The sequence below is a fragment of the Annulohypoxylon maeteangense genome, assembly GCF_022496945.1.
Source record: "Annulohypoxylon maeteangense strain CBS 123835 unplaced genomic scaffold GGS22scaffold_1, whole genome shotgun sequence".
Lineage (NCBI taxonomy): Eukaryota > Fungi > Ascomycota > Sordariomycetes > Xylariales > Hypoxylaceae > Annulohypoxylon > Annulohypoxylon maeteangense.
Window position 1 is genome coordinate 733,063 of NW_025953248.1, and position 15,993 is coordinate 749,055.

General features: G+C 46.7%; 7 protein-coding genes across 7 annotated transcripts; 1 reads left to right on the forward strand and 6 right to left on the reverse strand.

The window, feature by feature from the left end:
* The first annotated feature begins 891 nt into the window (after nt 1-891).
* GGS22DRAFT_148884 (glycosyltransferase family 57 protein) lies at nt 892-2,943 on the forward strand. Its single transcript, XM_047959054.1, has 2 exons — nt 892-1,243; nt 1,336-2,943. The coding sequence occupies exons 1-2, from the start codon at nt 1,012-1,014 to the stop codon at nt 2,865-2,867; spliced, it is 1,764 nt and encodes a 587-aa protein (XP_047823512.1). The 5' UTR covers nt 892-1,011; the 3' UTR covers nt 2,868-2,943.
* A 641-nt stretch (nt 2,944-3,584) lies between these two features.
* GGS22DRAFT_148885 (SURF4-domain-containing protein) lies at nt 3,585-5,657 on the reverse strand. The gene is made up of 4 exons (XM_047959055.1): nt 5,095-5,657; nt 4,860-4,972; nt 4,303-4,796; nt 3,585-4,245 (listed from the first exon to the last, which is right to left on the reverse strand). Exons 1-4 carry the CDS (start codon nt 5,253-5,255, stop codon nt 4,108-4,110), a joined length of 906 nt encoding a protein of 301 aa, XP_047823513.1. The 5' UTR covers nt 5,256-5,657; the 3' UTR covers nt 3,585-4,107.
* Nucleotides 5,658-7,098: 1,441 nt separating this feature from the next.
* On the reverse strand, nt 7,099-8,781 carry GGS22DRAFT_2615 (uncharacterized protein). The gene is made up of 2 exons (XM_047966627.1): nt 8,582-8,781; nt 7,099-8,501 (listed from the first exon to the last, which is right to left on the reverse strand). Exons 1-2 carry the CDS (start codon nt 8,652-8,654, stop codon nt 7,249-7,251), a joined length of 1,326 nt encoding a protein of 441 aa, XP_047823514.1. The 5' UTR covers nt 8,655-8,781; the 3' UTR covers nt 7,099-7,248.
* Nucleotides 8,782-9,153: 372 nt separating this feature from the next.
* Nucleotides 9,154-11,416, reverse strand: GGS22DRAFT_148890 (uncharacterized protein). The gene is made up of 2 exons (XM_047959056.1): nt 11,065-11,416; nt 9,154-10,908 (listed from the first exon to the last, which is right to left on the reverse strand). Exons 1-2 carry the CDS (start codon nt 11,343-11,345, stop codon nt 9,258-9,260), a joined length of 1,932 nt encoding a protein of 643 aa, XP_047823515.1. The 5' UTR covers nt 11,346-11,416; the 3' UTR covers nt 9,154-9,257.
* Nucleotides 11,417-11,760: 344 nt separating this feature from the next.
* Nucleotides 11,761-12,344, reverse strand: GGS22DRAFT_148892 (complex 1 protein-domain-containing protein; the record flags this gene model as incomplete). The annotated part of the gene is made up of 3 exons (XM_047959057.1): nt 12,167-12,344; nt 12,077-12,108; nt 11,761-12,021 (listed from the first exon to the last, which is right to left on the reverse strand). Coding segments are annotated over exons 1-3 (230 nt in total), but the record flags the coding sequence as incomplete, so codon positions are not given.
* Nucleotides 12,345-12,508: 164 nt separating this feature from the next.
* Nucleotides 12,509-13,304, reverse strand: GGS22DRAFT_148893 (uncharacterized protein). Its single transcript, XM_047959058.1, has 2 exons — nt 13,082-13,304; nt 12,509-13,006 (listed from the first exon to the last, which is right to left on the reverse strand). The coding sequence occupies exon 2, from the start codon at nt 12,999-13,001 to the stop codon at nt 12,813-12,815; it is 189 nt and encodes a 62-aa protein (XP_047823517.1). The 5' UTR covers nt 13,002-13,006; nt 13,082-13,304; the 3' UTR covers nt 12,509-12,812.
* Nucleotides 13,305-15,831, reverse strand: GGS22DRAFT_148896 (general substrate transporter). Its single transcript, XM_047959059.1, has 5 exons — nt 15,484-15,831; nt 15,253-15,378; nt 14,936-15,186; nt 14,438-14,880; nt 13,305-14,369 (listed from the first exon to the last, which is right to left on the reverse strand). Exons 1-5 carry the CDS (start codon nt 15,654-15,656, stop codon nt 13,779-13,781), a joined length of 1,584 nt encoding a protein of 527 aa, XP_047823518.1. The 5' UTR covers nt 15,657-15,831; the 3' UTR covers nt 13,305-13,778.
* Nucleotides 15,832-15,993: the final 162 nt, after the last annotated feature.

Consider the following 15,993-nt stretch of genomic DNA (forward strand, 5'->3'; position numbering starts at 1 on the left):
GTTTTTAATAATATATAAAAACATATAAATATTTTAAACCGAAATAAATCGAAATTATATTATTATTTACGTAAAACGAATAATAAAAAAATTAAAAATACACGAATAATCGTTTATTATTTATTTAAATAAATATAAAATAAAATAAAAAATTATAATTACTTATTAAAAAATTAAATTAAAAATAAAAGTATAATTATAAAAAATAAAAATAAAAATAAATAAAAATTACGTTAATAAAAAAAAATATTAAAACCGGGTTCGAAAAAACCTTATTAAATAAAGTTTTATTTTTTAAAAAAAACATTAAATAATTAATAAATATTTTATTTATTAATTATAAAATTATTTTTTTTATTATTAAAAAATTATTATTAAAATTTTTTATTTTTATATTTAATATATTTTTTATTTATTTATTTATTTTCGAAAAATTATTTAATTAATCGTTAAATCGATAATAATTTAAAATTTAAATTAATAATATATTAAATTATTTTTTTTTTACGTTCGAATATAAAAATTTTCGCTTATTTTAATATAATTAAATTAATTTATTTTTATTATTATAACTTTTAATATTATAATAAATAATAATTATATATTTATTTATTTATTAAATATTTAAATATAATAAAGTTTAATTTAATTAATAATTATTATAATATTATTAAATAAATATTTATTTTTTTAATATTTTTATAAAAATAAAAAACTTATTATATTTATTTAATAAATATTTACTTATATATATTATAATTTATAAACCTTTCAATCCTTAAATTATAAAACATAATGTATTTTCGTTGTATACTATATTTATACAGTATACCTTTCAATACATTAATTGAATTAGCGGGTTGGCGGATTTATCCTTATGGTCCGCCGTTAATTTAGCTTTACCTTGACAACATTCAATGCCACCTGGTCAGATTTAGAAGAGAAAGCTCGTCTAAGTGACCAGATGACTTTGACAACGATACGACACATACTAATACAACGGTGACGACTATGGTTTCCGCTTCGCCATCGCCGCACAAACCGCGGCGCAAGAATAAGAAGACGGCGCATTTCGACGATTCCGTCAATGTTAAACCCGAAGCTCTCATCCGAACTCCCTCCTTCCCTCTAGCAGCTTTTCTCTGGCCTGCACGGGGCTCTCTATCACAATGGGAAGTTCTTCCCCTCATACTTATGGTTGTCGGACTGTTTAGATGGGCTGCCGGGCTCTGGGGATATTCAGGTAAGGCACCAGGACTATCACAACCTCGCTCAATGCGCTGCGCCTCTAGCTATGTCTGTGTCAGATTCAAGCTAACACTTTCCTAACCACAGGCTTCCAGAAACCACCAATGTTTGGAGACTACGAAGCGCAAAGACACTGGATGGAGATTACAACACATCTACCAATATCACAATGGTATTTTCACGATTTACAATGGTGGGGTCTCGATTACCCTCCCTTGACAGCATACCACAGCTTGCTACTCGGCAAGGTCGGGTCTCTTATCGATCCGTCGTGGTTCGCACTCTATTCGTCTCGAGGTTTACAAGATCCGACGCTCAAGGTTTTCATGAGAGCTACCGTCATCGTGTCCGAATACCTCATTTATATACCTGCCGCGGTAATCTTCGTTAGGAGGTATAGCCGGCTCTTTGGAGTTGCTCAATGGACAGCTTCAGTAGCTCTTGTCGCTATACTTATGCAGCCGGCTACTATCCTCATCGACCACGTCCACTTCCAGTACAACACCGTGATGCTCGGGTTCGTCTTGGCAAGCATGTCAAGTATGGTGGCAGGTCGATATATGTGGGCGTCTGTCTTCTTCGTTGCAGCTCTAGGTTTTAAGCAGATGGCGCTATACTATGCGCCAGCTGTGTTTGCCTTCCTATTAGGAAGCTGTACATTTCCCCGGATCAACATTGCACGACTTACAGGAATCGCAGCCGTAACTCTTGCCTCCTTCGCGGTACTCGTACTGCCGATAATTCTAGGTGCATTATATGATGCCAGCCGAGGTATCGATTCGAGACCTACTTTTGATGGACCTCGGCCCCCACTCCCTATCTTCACATTTCTTTCGGACTACCTAGACACAAAAGCAGCATATTATCCAGTGGTTGAGCAGGTAGTCCAAATGGTTCACCGAATCTTCCCCTTCGCGAGAGGACTATTTGAAGACAAGGTCGCCAACTTCTGGTGCACAGCTAACGTGCTTATTAAATTGCGAAAATACCCAACTGAACTTCTACAAAGAGTTTCACTTTTAGCTACTCTCGCCTCTATCACCCCGCCTTGTGCAGTCATATTCTTCAAGCCGCGCAAGGAGCTTCTCCCATACGCCTTTAGCGCCACTGCCTGGGGCTTTTTCTTATTTAGCTACCAAGTCCACGAGAAGAGCGCTCTTCTTCCTCTCCTCCCTATGACTTTACTCCTTGCCGGAAAACAGGGGCTAGGAAAGGACATCAGGTCCTGGGTTGGTTTTGGTAACCTCGTTGGCGTGTGGACAATGTTCCCGCTATTACAAAGAGTCGACCTACGCGTACCATACGCGGTCCTAACACTCTTATGGGCATATCTATTAGGTCTTCCGCCTGTATCGATTAGCGCCTATTTCGAGGAAGGACAGAATATCTGGGTTCAATGGCTAACAGCCATCACTCACGGTATTTTCTACGTCTCCATGGCTGCTTGGCACGTACTAGAAGCGACGGCCATTCCACCTCCCGACAAACCCGATCTCTGGGTTGTTGCCAACGTTGGTGTCGGCGCAGCCGGCTTTTCGCTTTGCTACTTGTGGTGCCTATGGAAGTTGGTCCAAGAGAGCGGACTTATCTCCCCGGTGTCTAAGGTCAAAACGACATGAGTCGACTGGAAGCCCGTGGCCGCGCCACTAGCTTGTATCATAGATAGAAATCATAAATAAAACCAGGTTCTCCACAGCTCGCCTTGCGAAGATATCGCCATAGACTGTTTTTGTGGGACGCAATTGGGTGGTTATCTGTAGCCTTGTACAGCATCTTCATAACCAACCATGGTAGCAACAATCTGTGTGACAGCAACATATCACCACCTACAACGGTAACTATCATGACCATTACATCCATCCAAGCTTCTATCTAGTCCTACATACATAATGTAGGAGGTTACACACGATCTAACATAGCTGATATTTGATAGGGAGATTTTAGTTCATGTATATTCTGCATTTAACCTCGCATCACCCAGGAAGCCGCATTTCTCCAACGGGATCTTGCTTGTGAGATATACTCATGACGGCATCTGCACCTACCCAAGATTTCGATCTCGTACGTTTTCAATACCCATAATATGTAGACATTTCCTCATAACCACGACACGTGCCTAATATAAATTTACGATATTAATATACGAATTATACCAAGACGAACTTCTCAAAGTATATAAACCCCAACAGATCGAAAAGGCAGAAATGAAGCCCTCACTCTCTCAAAGTCGTGCTCGTCGATCCCCAAAAAGGGGTAAAATCCGATTTGAAAGGTGGTTCCGCTACAAACCTAGCCGCGATTTCAATCTACAGCAGCAACACAGCATAAACGCATATACCAAATCGAACAATCCCATTATATTCCAATACCTCGCGGCGTTTATCTTCAATATAATACAAGCCCAACTACTCCGTACCTATCTTCAAGCGCGCATGAGATAAACAGGCAGTAGCATCAATCAATCAAGCAAAGTCATGCGAGGGAATCAACGACATCAAAACCTACACATTACAAAAGCACGCGCACACACATATCAATAATCCTAGTAGTGTCATTTCCTTGAGTAGTATAGACTTCTTTTTCACCCCTTTCGCAGCCAAGACCTCTTCATGATGATGGTAAGTTAGGTGAAAGCAATATATTTGGTGCCGCACCCAAATCCAGCGTAGTGTGTCTTTTCCGGCTGTAAATCAACTTTTCTTTTTTAATAAAACCTCGCTTTCTGCGCCCGTTACGCCACAAAATGTGTTGCCCCAATCGGCATCGGCACACGGCGGAAGATAACCCGGCCAAAGCTCATGTGTGATCGCGATGCGGAATGCTATCGGTAGAGTTTCTCCTCGGGCAAACTCTACTCGCCTAATACACCTTCTTCTTCTCGTCGATACTGAACTGTCCCGGGCCGCTGTTAACGAGCAAAAGGAGACCACCAACGATGGACAAGATCTGGAAGAAATCGTATTTGGCAAAATCCTTGTGGGGGTGGTGTTCGTGGAGCTATACAGTGTTAGTTTATTTAATTGACAACCATTGCTTGTCGGCGTAGAAACTTACAGTCCAGAAGTTGTTCACCAAAACGTTGAAGACACTTAGGATGACCACCAAAAGAGTGGCGCTGAACTTAGCCTTAAATCCAACAACGACCATGACACAAGCCATCAAACCAATGACGGAGACACCAATTCTCCAGATAGACCACTCTCCGCTGAAAACAAACCCGATGAAGAGGAAGATTAGCAAAACACGACCAGCCAATTGGAAGTACATCTTCCGGTCCTTCTCGTCTAGCTGAGGAAGGCCCGCGAACGCCTTGGTCTTCCTAACCCAAGAGTCAGACAACACCATAATCAGTCCACCAACGACGGAGAGATTTCGGAGGAAGAAGTTGAGGTCGAAGATTAAGCCGTATCCGAGCGCCTGGGTAATGACGACGCCCACGAGACCACCAACGGCGTAGTCGGAGTGCTTTCGGATGATGACCATGGTAGAGCAGGCGAACATTGTTAATACGTTCACAATGAGGAATAAATGTGTCAGGCCGTTAGGGACTGGCAATTCGGGTAAGCTTAACAAGAGTGATCTATTATTGATGAGATTGATGTACCACGTACTATGCCTATACGAATTCAAGTATACGAGTTGGTCGTTCCATTGTGTTATAATTCTTAGAGCATCCTCGAGGAATGTGACGACGATTAGGAATCGCCCAATTGCTGGTAGATATCTGTGGTAAAATAGCGCGTTAGCTTTGCCTCGGATCCGCGTGGGTCCTAGTAGCTAAACACATGAGAGTATATAGCTCTTGTAAAGCAACTGCTTGCGGAGGCGAAAAACGTATTGACATACGGCTTAATGGGTTCGCTGATGGTATCCAAAATATCCTCGATCTTACTAGTTTGTTCCCTAATTGCGTCCAGAGGACTCGGGTCGGCGACGTCGCTTTTGGGACCGCCAAAGGGGTTCGGACCACCGAGGTGGTAGCCGGCTGTACCTCTGATCTGGGCCATTTTGGTTGATCGCGGTTCTATGTCGCCCAGGCCAGCTGTTTATGCGCGAAACGGCGAGAATGTGGACGTTGGTTGCGCGAAGAATGTACACGTAAATACAGATTTAGGAGACCGAGGTAATGTTTGGTGGTCAGACGTAAGAACAGGGAAGGGGTATCAGCGAGTAGAGAGAAATAGAGAGAGGGAGAGAGACAAGTCGGAGATAGGTGTCGACTTGAGTTTGGTGGCGATAGTTAGTAGGTGTTTGAAGAAATGAGTCGAGGTCGAGTAATAAAAAAAGAGAGGGAAAGCTGGAAAGCTAGCGATTCACTTCGCCTTTCGTATGATGTGATTATAATTCGATGTCCCGGATCGGTTTCTTCGCTTTTAATGTGTGCTAGACAACCGTGTCCTCAATTGAATAAGTACTTGAAAAGTACATAAAAGTGATGCAAGGCCAAACTTCCGACATGCCAGATTGGTTCATTGGTTCATTTGCTTCGCTGACTTTGACTCAGCTAACACCATTTGTGGTATGGCTCATGCGCACTGACCATAAACAGTTCTCCTAGAGCTCCCTTGAGTTAAGAAGGAACTTGACCTGTAACTCAAACCTTCTAGCAAATCGAAGTATTGTTTCATCCTACAACCCCACTTAGGTACATTAGCATTTCATGGGATGAGGCTTGTATTAGCGGATCCCTTGAAGCTTAAATACGTCGGCAAGAGGTATATCCGCAGCCGACTGTTACTTGCTTTAGCTAGCGCGGCTTTAACGGACTTCCCGTGGTACGCAAGTTTAACCTAATAGAACCTTGAAATCCACGCTACTTGGTACGCTTCGCCGCAGCATGCCAAAAATAAACCTCCATTTTGACGTAAGCGCACCTTTCACCATTCCCATTCCTGGTAAATAGCCTAGGTACGCTGAAGACTCGGGAACACAAAGCCTTAGCCGTGCCATGACATATATCGAATATGCCGTTTCCAATTTTGATTGGATATCGAAGAGATGTTAGCTAGAAATATTAGAAGACGAAGCGGGGAAATAAATCTGATTGCTCCTGTCGATCGGCGGCGTTACCATTTCATCAGTACCCAAGATAGATTACCAGGTACTGCGCCCTACAGTACCTAGTAGGAACTTAGGAAGACGTCTAGAAACTCCTAAATCCCACAAGCATCCCAAAATGGATACACAATTGTTGTCTAACTGATTTATGAACATTGTGTATCTCCTCAAGTGGTACGGGAGACTCAAGCCCCTTTAACTTTGATTTAACTCAACCCACTATAATATAAGTCTTCCATGGGCGATATACTTATACTAGACCAAAGCTATTAATTAATTGATATACCTATTCAAGCTTCTTTGCCGCTTTAGCAAACACGGAGAAGTGTACATGGTCGTCCAACAAATATATTCGTATAGCATAGTAGAGTGATCTTGCTTATACGTCACGTAATATCGTTAACCTAACCGTAGCATTAAGCTGTCCATTTCCAGGCCTAACGCCACATTACTCTGTTGCTTTTGTACCATAGGCTCTTACATATCCCTAACCGCCACATGCCGTCCCCGTACCGAATGAACACGTATATGCGTGTGGTACAAGGGAAATACGAGTAGTAGCTCGACAACTAAAGCGCCTCCTCTTTCGCCGGCCAGCCTTCCTTGGCGCGGGTATTGACGGCGTTACGCATCCCATCGTCATTTAAGTTGACCTTAGCTAAGCGCACTACCAGAACCTCGACAGCGAGGGTAAGCGGTATGTATAGCTGCTTATTTTCGACTCGACGCTGTCATCCGGATCGCCTAGCGGATCTTTCATGGGTAAGAGGCGGTTGGAAGGGTTGAAGGACGGGGACATCTCCAGAACATCTTCTAGATGCCGTGTCGCTTGATCCAATATGACTCGGACCATTCCCTGCGCATCAAAGCCCCAAAAGCCGAATAAATCGCCTATACCGCGAAGCCGTCGCGTAACCCACCACCACACAACCAACTAACCCCTCACGCAATGATCAAAGAATCAATACTAGCCTTAGCAATAGCAATAACCCTCAAACAAGTCGGCGTCTCCCCGGGCTCATGCATCCGAATACCCATACCACACGCCCTCGGGTCCCACGCCCCGCTCGCCATCAACGCATCCATGACCGCGTGCCGCGCCTTACTCTTCTGCTCCATCTGCATCACGATATCCTTCAGCCCAATATGCAGCGGCAAAGCCTGCGCCTCCATCCCGCCCCTCGACTCCGTGAGCCCATACACATCGACTTTCAGCAGCGCCCGCACCGTAAGCCGCCACATCGCGGGCTCCATCTCCCGGTAATCCAACGTCGCGGCTGACGCGCACTCCTCCGCCTCCGCGTCCGCCCACAGGATGCCCCCGAACCCCGCGAGCTTGAACACCAGTCTCCGCCGCTCCGCGGTCGCGCGCGCGGTCTCTACGTCTACGGCGTGCAGGATCCGTTCGTAGGCGTGGACGATGGACGGGATGAGAGCCGCGAGCAGCATCAGGTTCTGGAAGTTGCGCATGATGTCCGCGGCGTGGTCCGGTGGCTGCACGTTGAACGAGCACACGGGGCAGAACACGACGTCGTACGCTGTCCGCGTCGCGCGCCGCGCGTGTCGGATCGCGGCTTCGACGCCTTCGGGCGCGCTTTGCATCGAGTCTAGGGCTAGGTACAGCGCTGCTGTGTGCGCGCATGTTCCGGGTGTTGCGGTGGTTGCGGGAGCGGCGGGGGTGCGGCTACATTTGTGACTGTGGCTGCTGTTGCTGCTTACGCTTTCCGGCGTGCTGGCTGTGTTGGGGGTTAGGGTTGGGACTTGGTCTGCGGGAGGGGGATCGAGGGAGAAGAGGGAGGGGTCGATATTCGTGTTCGAGAACGACGGCGTGTCCGGGTCGAAGCCGATGTCGCCTAGACTATCCCCCGTGTACCCGAACGAGAACTGGTAGCCCTTGTCCTGCATGACATGGCTTTCCGCGGTATCCTCCTGCATGTTGTCGTAATTAAGAAAGTTGAGGTCCCCGGCTAGCAGGTTGATGAACGCGAGCCCGGGGTCCGGGGTATCGTTCGGAAGCTCCGTCATCGTGTTTTTGGTCGCGGGCTCGGCGTCCGATTTCTCGGTGCTCGTCTCGTCGCGGGTCCGTTTCCGCGGCCGACCCATGGGCTTCTGCGGGGAGTAGTGGCAGGCGATGCCCTCTCGCTTGCATCGGGAGCAGCCATCGGATTCCTTAGTGCAAGCTAGCTTACGTGTGCCTGTGGCGATTGTAAGTCCGAATGAAAGATTCGAGACGTTTGTGAATAAGGTAAGTAAGGTAAGTAGGTGCCTAACGTACGACATTCATCGCAGGCCCTATGTTTAGGACCACAATCGGCGACGGCCCTTGTCGTTATCGTCGTCGACATCATGAAAATCGGAAACCACCCCACGAATCTTCGCTACACTTCACTCTCAAACGTGTATATACGTAACTATGTTCTGTGTATTGTTTCTTTATTGGATTATAACTAAGATAAATGTTTTATAGTTGGAAGAATCGATCTAAGTTGAGGCATGCGGTGAAACCAATGGAGTTGTATTTTAGTCTCTTGGGCTTTGACTTCTAGGGTCTTATTTCCATTCTTCTGATTCGTAAGCCCCGGTTGTGCCTTGTCTCCATTTCTCACTTTCCTGCTTTCGGCAAGTGGGCTAGCTGAGATAAGGTCAGGTACTTCGAAACTTGCTCAAAATACTTGGAAATCCCCTAAATATAGTAAGTGGATAATGTGTCTTAGATCATCTCGAACGTACAGAGTACATACATACCAAGTCGCTACATGTATACATGTATGTACCATGTAGTAGTTTGTGTAACGAAGGTGACGCTACGGACTCTTTCACGTCTTCAAGTTATGAACATTGCAGATTGCAACATATCTCGATTTGAGGTAACATTGGTTAATCATAACTATTTGCGCATACTAAGAGCCACTGGAAAGCCGTCAGAGTCGGATTGGTGCCTGGTTCCTTGATCACCTTTTCATTGGACTCTTTCGGAGTCCTCTGTTACGTTGATCCTTTGGACTTTCCTGATGCATCTCACCAACCGCTCTTAGGTCAGCCAAGAACCGACGAATCCTCAGCCCAGTCTTATCCCGTATTAAAGCATCATACACGTTGTCTGCTGCCGCGTATATAGCGACTTGAAGCCCCTTGATGACATCTCTATCGTTGATGTCTGCGTCGTCGTAATCGAAGAAGACGTCCAAGTCGTTCAAGAGATCCTCAGTTTTGGGTAATCTGGGCAACGTCTTGTCTACTGGGGGACTGGGTAGCGGCTGTTTATGAGGCGGGCTTGGAGAATTTTGAGTAGGTTTAGGCGGAAGCGGTAAGGGTTTCTTCAGCTTCCGACCAGGAGACTTAGTTGGCAGCGGTTTCCCATTCATAAATATGACCTCTTCTGTTGACTTAAGCCGATGTGAAGGAGTAATGACAGATGGTTGCTGCTGGTGAGACTCGGGAGGGAAAGAATGCGTCTCCTTCTGGTTCGTCTTTTCTAACAAAGTCGCTGGGCGACTGCATAACTGACCCATGGTGTCCGCTTGCCGTTCCATCTTGTTAAGCTGTTCAGAAACTTCATCCAATGCCCGTTCCAATGATGATGGCCGGCGACTGGCATGTCGTGCTGGGTATGGCAATGAAGGGACCGAGGAGGGTGTTGTTTGAGACGACATAGCCCGCAACTGTTGATCAATTGTAGTACTTAGAGCCGGTGTGCCTTTTGGTTCGGGTAGGGGGGAGAGCCGAGCCGTTGTTCGGACAGGACGAACTGGCGAATTCTCTTTCTCTTCTTCGATAGTTTCAGGTCGAGGTACACGAGGGGCGGCCCCATCCCGCCTGCGCAAGCCTGTATGCAGTGTTGATTGTCTGGGCCCTGGTCCCGAGCCAGCATGCGAATTTGCCAATTCCGGACGTGGTGCATTCTGGTTTTGCTTAACATCAACGAATTGGTGTGTTCTTAATGATGACCTTTTGGGAGCAGGAGCAGTAACAGGCGGTCGAGTCGGTCTCAAGGAAGGCTTTGTAGGTGTAGCAGGGACAGGAGGTAAGCTTGGTAAGTCTTTAAAGGCGTGAGATTTCCGAAGGCCACGCACATTGTGTGGATCTGTGGTTCTCACTCGACTTTGAATTTGGACATTCCTAGCGGGTGGTCGAGGTGGTTGCGGTGCAGGTTGCTCAGGGGGCATTTCTCTAGCTGGTGATTTTCTTTTCAACCACGGAAAGATTCCCTTTTTACCCTGGGATGGTGGCTGCTGCTTCGGCACAAAATGTGTATTTGGCAATGCCTCTATCAGAGACCCACCAGGACTAAATTCGACAAACGATCCAGAACTCGAGCATGAGTCTTCGCTCTTAGTCTCGTCTTGCTCATCGGAGTCGGAACTCGTTCCTACAGATTCTACCACGACCTTCAGTGAATGTTTCATAGGCTTTCGTCTGCCGCTAGGCTTGACCGGAGACTCCCGTCTTTGTTCCGAAGATGTCACCGCGAGCCCAGCTTTTTGGAACTCCCTTCGATATGGTAATAATTGTTGGACTGTATGATATGACACTTTCGACTCAGACTCGGTCGGCGTCATGGCTGGAGCCGTTCCAGCTACTGCCGCGGCGTCCGCATACTTCGTAAGTTGTCTCGTGAAGCGATTCAGAGTTTTTCGTTGGCTAGATGTTCGAGACGGCATATCTGATGGGTGATTTAAGTCTTCCATCGTATCCTCTGGCATGACCATTGTAGATAGCCGTCGTTGTTGATCGAGCGTCCTATTGATTGCATCCTAGACAACAGGGTCTGCAAGACCAAACCGCTTTTCTCGAGCCGGTCCTCGATTCCGTCCCGAAGCACTCATACCTTTTAGCCGTCGACCTCCAACCGTTTGCCCAGTCTGCTGTGGTTTCGAGGGGTATTGCTCATGGTTGGTAATGGGTTGAGCAGGACCATCTAGCCCGTACATAGGCGTGTCTTCGATGGGGTTAATCATGCCGGGATTAATATTTGGAGTTTGAGATTGGCGCAATGTGCCCCAGTACGGATGATCTTCAGTAAATTCGGATACCTGCATCAGCGAATATGGGTTGTCATCGGCCAACGACGGCCTCGTCCCTCGTGAAGGGAGGCGTCGGCTGACTCGGACACCATTTTTCTTTCGGCTGATCCTGCGTTGTCTCTGGAATTCTCGCTCTCTTACTAGATGCTCTGGTAATGGGGTACGAAATACTTCTTCGGCGGCCCGATGTGAAAGATTTTCGCCTAATTGCGCTGCCGACGGGTGTGTGATCTTCGGTCGACAATTTGGACTTCCCTTCTAAGGTAAACTGAGTTTAGGCATCGTCTGTATACCAAAAAGTTTTCCCAAAAAATCCCAAAAGAAAAATCTATGTTGTGAATAGTCGTACTGATGGTCGTGTGCTGCATGTAGGGTCTTAAGGAAGTTGATGTTCTTTCCTGACTGTAGAATGTAGAGTGTGGTCTAAGGTCTTATAGACTTCGCCATGGTTCAGATGACGACTGTTCATCATAGTAGTGACTCGGTAAGCCAATATTGAGATTGGTAGTTATGACCCGCCTCTGCTGTGGGCTGTAGTTTCTCATTCTCCGATATTATTAGGCAGTATCACCTAACATCTTTAACACCAGGTGATGAATATAGTTCTAACTGGCGTCTCCCCTTCCGTAATAGAAACTCGATAGCAGAAAAGTCTCTTTTGTCTAGTTTGATATGTTTATGAAATTCAGATCTAAATCTAGAATAAGCTCATGGTAAACAGTAAATTTATCTTATAGTAGAAATACCTAGCAAATGATTCAAAGTGCGGTCGCGTAGCCTATGGTTATTTATTAGCTCGGATAACTTATTTGATATTGAAGGATGAGGTCACGAACCACGGGTTTCTTGCGGCTTTCCCGGAGGCAATTCCGGTAAAGAGACAAGACCTCTTTTTGCAGACCTGATAAGCGCATCTTAAATAGTATATAATTTATAAGACGAATATTAACTGTTCATGTGGACATACGATTGTGCGATTCAATGAAAAGACTCAAAAAAGATGAAGCTTGTTCCTACCTCGGTACGAAAATGTCACGACGGCGATTCGATGTGGGTCATTTAAGTCTGTATCCATTGTTACATAATCATCTATTGGTACCTACATACATAACGCATATATCCTATTCAAAAGCGAGGTTATTCAAAAAGTAAATATCGAAATGGAAATATTGAGATGTGTTGTTTATTAACATCTATAAACATCTAGACGTTATTTTGGGTGGTCTATGAGGTTCATAATCTATCTAGCCATACCGTAACCATTCCCATGATTTAGAGTGAGTAGAGACTCCCCAAACTCATACAGTAGTAGTACACAGGTACTGGACAGGTACTGTAGCCACCAACATGCAGTGCGTTTGTCAGACCTCACCGGCCAGCCTTTTTCATATAAATGTCGTCATGGATCTTCGAGAAGCAGTTCAAACTTCGCAGAGGTGGGGATGTCCGGGTTTCAATGAGCGGACTAGAAAGTCCGATGTCTCATTTCTTTTGAAAATATGAGCTGGCTTGAAGGGCCTTCAACCCCTGAAAGGCAACCCAGCCCGCAACAAGAACCGTCACCATGATGCGTATCTCACGCACTGTAGCCGCAGTTGCAGGATCGAGACGGATGATATGCACATGTTCGATAGCGCCTCCGTGCTGTGCTGCGAGGGAAAAGGACTCCATCCAATGTACGTTTTCCGAGTCTCTCGTCGTGTTTTGGCGGTGGCCGTAGTGACTTATTTCTAATAAAAAACTTCGAATAGTAGGTTTCGTATATGTCTTGTGTCAGGTAGTTATTCTCGAAATCGATTGTTGTTGATTGGACGTTAAGTATGGTACGGCCAAGTTGAAAAAGTTGGCCGACCGAGAGTGAAAATTATTCCGCTGAATTTTTGTGGATTCTCTCTTAACCCTTCAACTCTCATCGAGAAATCTAAGCATCATGGAAAGAGTCGAGCACATATTCTCTCTCCAGCACAATATCCTGTTGAGGGAATGCAATAAGAAAATAAACCTGCGTAAAATCCATGAATGCTATCATACAAAGTTATCATTCCTCATATGAAAATATGAGAGCCTAGATGAAAAGCCACTGACGTAAATGAGAACTCAAGCGAAGACCACACACAGGTAAATAACCAAAATTCATGTCAAAAATATCACGATCTTAGAACTCGGGTGTATTATTTGTGATAGCATCATTCATTTTAACCACCGAAGAAACCACGCACCAGACACGGATGCCACGAAGGGCACATCCATACCATGTATAGAAACATCAAACGATCCAACCCAGATGCCCCGAAAACCCAGCCCAAAATGACGGAGGGGAGGTAATACCAAAAAGTGAGGGTATCGAGCAATGCAAACAGCAGCGTCGTCTCGCCCATGCAAACAACAATTTAAACATCGCGAACAACATTCATCCAACATCATTAAAGACAATCCCACCCGTCCTCATTATACCTTATGCGGCACATGATCATGCGTCTCAATCGCGACCTCCTTCTCAACCTGCTCCAGATCCAAATGCGCAACGGGCGCATCCTCGCCATCAATAACCTTCGCGAGCTCCTCCAGCGTCGGGCCTTTCGTCTCGACATACATGAAGTACACGAACACCAACTCGCAGAGGATCCAGCACGTGTAAATCAGATACAGCTTCCAGCTATGGCTCTCGCCAAACGCGTCGAAAGCAACGGGGTTCGCGTAGGCGTTGAGGCACAGCGCGGCTTGCACCATGACGTTGAGGATCATGAGACCCTTGGCGCGCAGCTTGTACGGCAGGATCTCGATGGCGTAGCCGATGAGCAGACCGGACCAGGCGATTGAGTAGAAGAACCCGAAGAGCCAGATGAAGAAGATCATGGCGTAGTTTGCCCCTGGAGACCCGTGTTCCCCGTATAAACCCGCGGATAGCGTCCAGAAGATGAAGACGACGAACATGCCCGCTGTGGACGTCAGGAACATTGGGCGTCGGCCCCATCGGTCGACTAGGGTGGCCATTGTTACGGAGACGATTAGGGAGAGGATTGTTTGGCCGCCGGAGAGCTGGTCATTGTTAGCATGTCGAATATCGTAGAACAGATTGTCTAAGTGTATGGGGAGGGAAAACTCACGCCGAATTTCGAGTTCGAGTCCGTGACGCCGGCCTGGTCATACAACTTGCTAGCGAAGTTGGAAATGATCGCATTGCCAGACCACTGTGAGAACAGACCCAAAGAGAGCAGGACTATCAACCGGTACCTGTTTCCCTTCGTCCTGAAAAAATCGATGTAGCTGCTGTTCGCCTGGCTCTCCATCTCGAGCCGGATCGTCTCCTTGATCTCGCGGAACTCGAACTGCACGGTCGGGTGCTGGGTGTTTCCGTTGGCGTGGTAGCGCGCGAGGATTTCGAGGGCTTGGTCGTGCTTGTCCTTTGCCATCAGGAATCGAGGTGACTCGGGAACCCACCAGATGAAGATGAGCTGGATGACGGATGGTAGGGCTTGCAGGATGGCGGGGATACGCCATGACCAGTCGCTCTGGATGTAGTTCGTGCCGAAGGAAAGCCATGTGACGACTATCTCAAGTCAGCAAATCTCGCTCAGTTTAATGTGTCGGGGAGTAGCTCGTACTAATAGCGCCGGCATTCCACAAGCAGTTATACACAGCAGTAAGACGACCACGATGTTGGGGGTGCGCGATCTCGGTCAGCAACATGGGCGAAGCGATCTGGGCCAAGCTGTTTCCGAACCCCATCATCACACGGCCTCCCATGAACGTATTGATATTGCTGGCGACGCCCTGGAGAATAGCACCAACGGTCATGATGACACATCCCACGATAATAGGTACTTTTCGGCCCCAGTTATCGGCGAGCAGAGGCCTACGAATTGTCAGCCTGTTCACTTTCACATTATTTCAATGGAAAAAAGGAAGTAATGCCACTCACACCAGGGGAATCGAGCCCAAGCTACCAATCTGGTATAACGCGGCTAAAAGACCGAGTTGTGATCCTTGCGGGTTGTTGAAGAAAGCCTTCCACGTCTCGAAAACCTGCACCGAGTTGAAGAACATGCTGCAAACCACCAAGTTAGCACATTTCCCTATTCACCCCATCCCTCGAATACCCAGATAGGTACACTAGGGCCTTGGTAGGTTGGTAGGAGGTAGGTGTTTGTACCCATCGTAACCCGTAGTCGCGGCGGCAACACACAGCACCAAGCAGTAGAAGTACAGCTTCCTTAGACCGGGATCCCGCTTCCAGTCGACCTTCTCGAAGGCCGGCGCCTCCTCCTGCGCGTGCGCTATCTCCTCCTTCCGGGGCGCCTTCGCTGCGATCGCGCCGATCGCCATTGTGATCGGTGTTGTCTAGTCGCGGCTTTCGAACTGTGTGAGTGTAGGTAGCTACCTATTTAGCGACTATGTCGAACTCCAAGCTAGAGAGACACTACTTGTGAACTCTCCGTACGGATTGCTTGTTGGGAAGCTTAGTCTCCGAGGTCGAGAGGGTAGAGACGTGAACTACGTACGTATAGCGAGAGCTCAGAACCAGATTGTAGGATGGGAGCAGCTGCCCTGATATATGAAGGAGGCCAAGGCCCGTAGCAAGGGTGCCATTGCGGGCGAGCGGACCGGTACAGGATGGGTTCACTCGAACAGAAATTTGCACCGAGCCCACAGCTTGATCCCC

Excerpts from the sequence above, each read along its gene's own strand:
- GGS22DRAFT_148884 (XM_047959054.1), top strand. The coding sequence starts at position 1,012 with ATGGTTTCCGCTTCGCCATCGCCGCACAAACCGCGGCGCAAGAATAAG. Across the intron at positions 1,244-1,335 it reads CGGGCTCTGGGGATATTCAG|GCTTCCAGAAACCACCAATG; the intron begins GTAAGGCACCAG and ends TCCTAACCACAG.
- GGS22DRAFT_148885 (XM_047959055.1), bottom strand. The coding sequence starts at position 5,255 with ATGGCCCAGATCAGAGGTACAGCCGGCTACCACCTCGGTGGTCCGAAC. Across the intron at positions 4,973-5,094 it reads ATCAGCGAACCCATTAAGCC|ATATCTACCAGCAATTGGGC; the intron begins GTATGTCAATAC and ends ATTTTACCACAG. Across the intron at positions 4,246-4,302 it reads TGGTGAACAACTTCTGGACT|CTCCACGAACACCACCCCCA; the intron begins GTAAGTTTCTAC and ends AACACTGTATAG.
- GGS22DRAFT_2615 (XM_047966627.1), bottom strand. The coding sequence starts at position 8,654 with ATGATGTCGACGACGATAACGACAAGGGCCGTCGCCGATTGTGGTCCT. Across the intron at positions 8,502-8,581 it reads TAGGGCCTGCGATGAATGTC|GCACACGTAAGCTAGCTTGC; the intron begins GTACGTTAGGCA and ends CAATCGCCACAG.
- GGS22DRAFT_148890 (XM_047959056.1), bottom strand. The coding sequence starts at position 11,345 with ATGCAGGTATCCGAATTTACTGAAGATCATCCGTACTGGGGCACATTG. Across the intron at positions 10,909-11,064 it reads GGTCTTGCAGACCCTGTTGT|GAAGTATGCGGACGCCGCGG; the intron begins CTAGGATGCAAT and ends GAGACAACTTAC.
- GGS22DRAFT_148893 (XM_047959058.1), bottom strand. The coding sequence starts at position 13,001 with ATGGAGTCCTTTTCCCTCGCAGCACAGCACGGAGGCGCTATCGAACAT.
- GGS22DRAFT_148896 (XM_047959059.1), bottom strand. The coding sequence starts at position 15,656 with ATGGCGATCGGCGCGATCGCAGCGAAGGCGCCCCGGAAGGAGGAGATA. Across the intron at positions 15,379-15,483 it reads GCGACTACGGGTTACGATGG|CATGTTCTTCAACTCGGTGC; the intron begins GTACAAACACCT and ends GGTGGTTTGCAG. Across the intron at positions 14,370-14,437 it reads ACTCGAACTCGAAATTCGGC|CTCTCCGGCGGCCAAACAAT; the intron begins GTGAGTTTTCCC and ends AACAATGACCAG.